General features: G+C 47.3%; 1 protein-coding gene across 3 annotated transcripts in view; it reads left to right on the forward strand.

The window, feature by feature from the left end:
• The window catches only part of Traf3ip2 (TRAF3 interacting protein 2), a 42953-nt gene that overhangs the window by 10701 nt on the left and 27416 nt on the right, over positions 1-4836 (forward strand). For all 3 annotated transcript variants that reach the window (XM_031348466.1, XM_031348467.1, XM_031348465.1), the window contains exon 2: positions 1237-2061. In XM_031348466.1, coding sequence (XP_031204326.1) covers positions 1245-2061 — 817 coding nt within the window. In that variant the 5' untranslated portion in view covers positions 1237-1244. The remainder of the gene's footprint in view (positions 1-1236; positions 2062-4836) is intronic.

Here is a 4836-nt window from a genome sequence, read left to right on the forward strand (position 1 = left end):
CCCCGCCATTGTGTTATAACTCTATTTTAAGAGATAAAAGCAATGCTGCTTGGATTAGGTGGCTCTGGGAGCCGAGGATAGTTTAACGAGCCTTTGGTCTCCTACCTTCATTGCAGGCACAGTGCCCAGAGGTGAATCCATCCTCCGAATGACCCACGCTGTTAAGTAGAAAAATGTCACCATGACCTGTTTCAATGTGTTTTAAGCTTCTGCTTTCTTTTTTAAAGAAACTTACTTAGTTTTCAATTAAGCAATAGCAATATGGAGTAAAAAAAAAAGTTCAAAAGGTAAAGTCTCCCTCCCACCCCTGCCCTGCCCTAGTGTACATCCCGCCCCTCCCCTCTGCCCTATTGTACATCCCACCCCTCTCCCCTGCCCTAGTGTACATCCCGCTCCTCTCCCCTGCCCTAGTGTACATCCCGCCCCTCTCCCCTGCCCTAGTATGGGGGCTGTGTACATCCCACCTCTCCCCTGCCCTAGTATGGGGGCTGTGTACATCTCACCTCTCCCCTGCCCTAGTGTGGGGGCTGTGTACATCTCATATCCTCCCCTGCCCTAGTATGGGGGCTGTGTACATCTCACCTCTCCCCTGCCCTAGTATGGAGGCTGTGTACATCTTACCTCTCCCCTGCCCTAGTGTAATTGCACCCCTCTCCCCTGCCCTAGTATGGGGGCTGTGTACATCTCACCTCTCCCCTGCCCTAGTGTAATTGCACCCCTCTCCCCTGCCCTAGTATGGGGGCTGTGTACATCTCATATCCTCCGGGCACAGAGGAGGATATGTGCCACAAGGAGATGCTGTCCTGCTTTTCACTTTAAAACTACAAGGAACCAACAGGATGCCCTGGAGATTGTCCTGTATCAGCTCCTGGGGTTTTCTTCATCATGCATTCCAAGCACTCAGGGTAGCCCACTTCGTGCCAGTTTCTCTCTCCTCAGTATGTGGCAGTTGATTTTTCACCCATGTTTTCCCCTTGCTGGTAAGCAATTCCTACCACAGACCAACTTCTGATCATGTTTCTTCAACTGCCTTCCAGATAAAATATCTTAATAAGCAGAATGCCTTTGCCTGCGGGGTAAGTAAACAAGTTTATGTGACTGGGGCCCTGCGAGCACAATGCTGTCACACTACTGTTAATTTAAACCACATCCTGAACCAGGTCCTTTAAGGTCATAAAATGGGGACTCCAAGCACTGATCTATCTTCTGAGACTGGCATGTTTTCTCTTGTTCCAGAAACTAGAATGAATCGAAGCATTCCCGTGGAGGTTGATGAATCAGAACCATTCCCGAGTCAGTTGCTGAAACCGATCCCAGAATATTCTCCAGAAGAGGAATTGGAACCACCTGCCCCAAATACAAGGAACATGGCACCCAGCAGCTTGTCTGCGCTCCAGTGCCCTCCCCTGAAACTTGCAAATCACCGGCCTGTGTCACAGCAGGTCACCTGCCTTCGAGCTAAAGTCCTGGAGGAGGGTGAAGCCAGTTTCTTCAGAAGGCACCCTGACCTTGGCAGGGATGTCTCCTCGTGCCCCTCTGAAGCCAGTGAGCCTGAGTGTGTGTCTGAGCTTGGAGCCCTCCCTCCAGAGCATCGCTTTACACTTTTGGAGAAACGCAATAGATGGCTGGGTTCTCGGCTTTCAGCAGCTTCTCCTGACACTGGCCACGACTCAGACAAATCGGACTCAAGTTTACTTAACGCTTTGGTGGACTCATCCAGTGGTGGCCGAGAGATGATGCCCCTGCCCCAGCCCCAACCCCAACCCCGGCCCTGGCCCCACAGGAACAGAGCAGCCCCAGATGTGCCCACGATAGACACTGGGTATGATTCCCAGCCTCAAGATGTCCTGGGCATCAGGCAGCTGGAGAGGCCATTGCCCCTCACCTCCTCGTGTTACCTGCAGGACCTCCCTGGGCCTCTGAGGTCCAAGGAATTTCCTCAGTTTGAACTTCAGAGGTATCCAGTGGATGCACGGATGCTGCCTCCCAACCCTTCCCTACAGGCTCCGTGGAACTATCCATACTGTTGCCCCGGAGAGCCCTATCACCACCAGGTGCCATGTAAGTTATTGTTACCGCTTCTGGACGTTCTGGACTAGGGACTGAGAAAACGAGACCTCACAACACTGCTAATGTCCAGAGACGAGCAGTCAGGGAGTGTTCTCTGGTGCAGGCGTTTGAATGAGCAGTTGGTTTGCAAGGGAGCCTTAACAGTGCATTTTGTTAGCCATGGCCTGCCTCACTTGAATCTCTAGGAGACTTAGGACAAAGTGGATACCCACGTTGAACATGTTGAGACATGCCTCTAGACAGAGAGAAGATCCTGGTGAATTCTAGAAAGTTTGTTTGTCCTACTTCTCGGGCTTCTTCCTGGGCTCTTCCTTTTCCTCTCCTTTCCCTGTCATAGTTGGCAGAGAACATGGGCAGGACCCGGTGCCTGCTGAGCGCCAGTCACAGCACAGGTGTGGTGGATTTCTTACCTATGAGTCACTGAGAACTGAACTTTGGTAAGGCAGGGGCTGGGTTTAGTTCTGGATGTTTCCAGGTTAGTTTTAAATTCTACTTCTCCTTACTTAAAGATTCTTTTTTCTGGTCAGAACAGCAGTGTGTGGCTAGTTTCCTCCAAATGAAATATGTCCAGAAGGCAAAAGGGGCTATTTCCCTACCCAAGTACAATTCCCTATTATAGGATTTTTGATATATTTACTTCAGAGGGCTTTTTAAAAAAATCCTTTGCATATATATATATATATATATATATATACATATATATATTGAGTGTACTTCCAGCATTGTTTTAAAATGCTGACTTGAGCTAGTGAGATGGCTCAGTGATTAAGGGCACATGCTGCTGAGACTGATATGCCATATAATGGAAGGACAGCCATTGTGCAAATTGTCCTCTGGCTTCTACAAGTGCACTGTGTCACCCAAACAAACCCAAACACACATACACACACACACATACACACACACACACACACATACGCACATACACACACATACACACACATACACACACACATACACACACATACACACATACTCACACTCATACACACATACACACACATAATATACACATGCACACACATACACACACATACACACACATACACACATACTCACACTCATACACACATACACACACATAATATACACATGCACACACACACACACACACACACACACACAAAAACTAAACTGTTTCAACGCTGAATTGTATTGCATTAACAATCTTGCTGAGTCATCATTAACTTCTTCTCTTTGTCAGCCATTGAAAGTTTTTCCAGTTTTCTGGTCCAATACTATGACACACATTTTTTTATCTGAATTTCTGATTAACTCCTTAGATAAAGGTGCAGAAGTGTGAACTCACAGTCCAAAGCCTTGAGAGTCCCAAGCAGCTGCCTCTCTCTGCAGCAGTAGATTGCTCTATCTTGCTAGCAAAGCAGGCATTCGTTCGTTCGCTCTGATAATGAGTGTCCCAGGAAGACCTTCCCCCTGGAAAGTATTTCCTGTTGAGCCTTTGGAGGTGAGCATTGCCCCCTGGGGCAGCCTCCGTTTAAGACAGACATAACCAAATGGGAACAGCTTGGCTTTCCCCTGGTTCTCTGTGTTATTTCTTCTATTGGAAGGGCTGGAAGGGAGTGCAGACAGATGAAGAAGGACAGACAGGAGAGAACTTGGACTGGACGTGGGAATAACTCACATACAAAGTACAAAGAGCCAAATGCGCGTGAGACCTGGCTGAAGAAATGCCACAAACCGTGCTGACGAAATGGCTTAGCAGTTAAAAGCACTTGCTGCTTTTGGAGAGAACCCTTCTGTTCTCAGCTCACAACGGCCTGTACCTCCAGCTCCCAGGGATCCAATGTCCTCTTCTGGCCTCCAAGGACACCTGCATTCATATGTACATACAGGTGCGCGCACACACACACACACACACACACACACACACACACATACACACACACAAATAGATTAAAAAAGAAATGCAAAAAAAAATCAATGATACATTTTATGTAATGATGGATGCAAAAATAAAACCTTGCACATACTTAGGGTCTAAGAAAATGAATACTTTGGTACAGTCTTGGTAAGAGCAGAATTGGGTGCAATTCTGGAAGGCAATTTCACTATCAAAATCTTATGAATCCTCCCCTTTGGCCAGTAGCCTTACTTTTAGTAATGTATCCAATAGAAACATCAAAGAATCAAAAATATACACAAATAGCATGTTATAAAAACACTGGGGGCAGGAGGGCTGGAGAGAGGGCTCAGGAGTTCACAAGAGTACAATGCTCTTCCAGATGACCTGAGTTCAATTCCCACTCTCCACATAGGCAGCCATTCATAGCTGCCTACATGTCTAGCTCCAGGGAGATCGGATACGCCTGGCTTCTGCAGGCACCTGCCCTCAAAGTCCACAAACCTACAGACTGGCTCATATGTTATTTATTTAAAAAAAACAAAAACAAAACAAACCACTTTGTGGTGGCTGGAGAGATGGCTCAGAGATTATGAATACTTTCTGCTCAATCAAGAATATCAGAGTTTGAGGCTGGGCAGTGGTGGCACACGCCTTTAATCCCAGTGCTTGGGAGGCAGAGGCAGGCGGATTTCTGAGTTTGAGGCCAGCCTGGTCTTCAGAGTGAGTTCCAGGACAGCCAGGGCTATACAGAGAAACCCTGTCTCAACAAACAAACAAAAAAAAGAATATCAGAGTTTGGATTCCCAGTAAGTACCCAGGTAACAAGTTGGGCATCCAGCAAATGCCTGTGATTCTAGCTCCAAGGGATCTGATGCTGTTTTCTTCTCTCTCTCTCTCTCTCT

The sequence above is a fragment of the Mastomys coucha genome, unplaced genomic scaffold, assembly GCF_008632895.1.
Source record: "Mastomys coucha isolate ucsf_1 unplaced genomic scaffold, UCSF_Mcou_1 pScaffold3, whole genome shotgun sequence".
Lineage (NCBI taxonomy): Eukaryota > Metazoa > Chordata > Mammalia > Rodentia > Muridae > Mastomys > Mastomys coucha.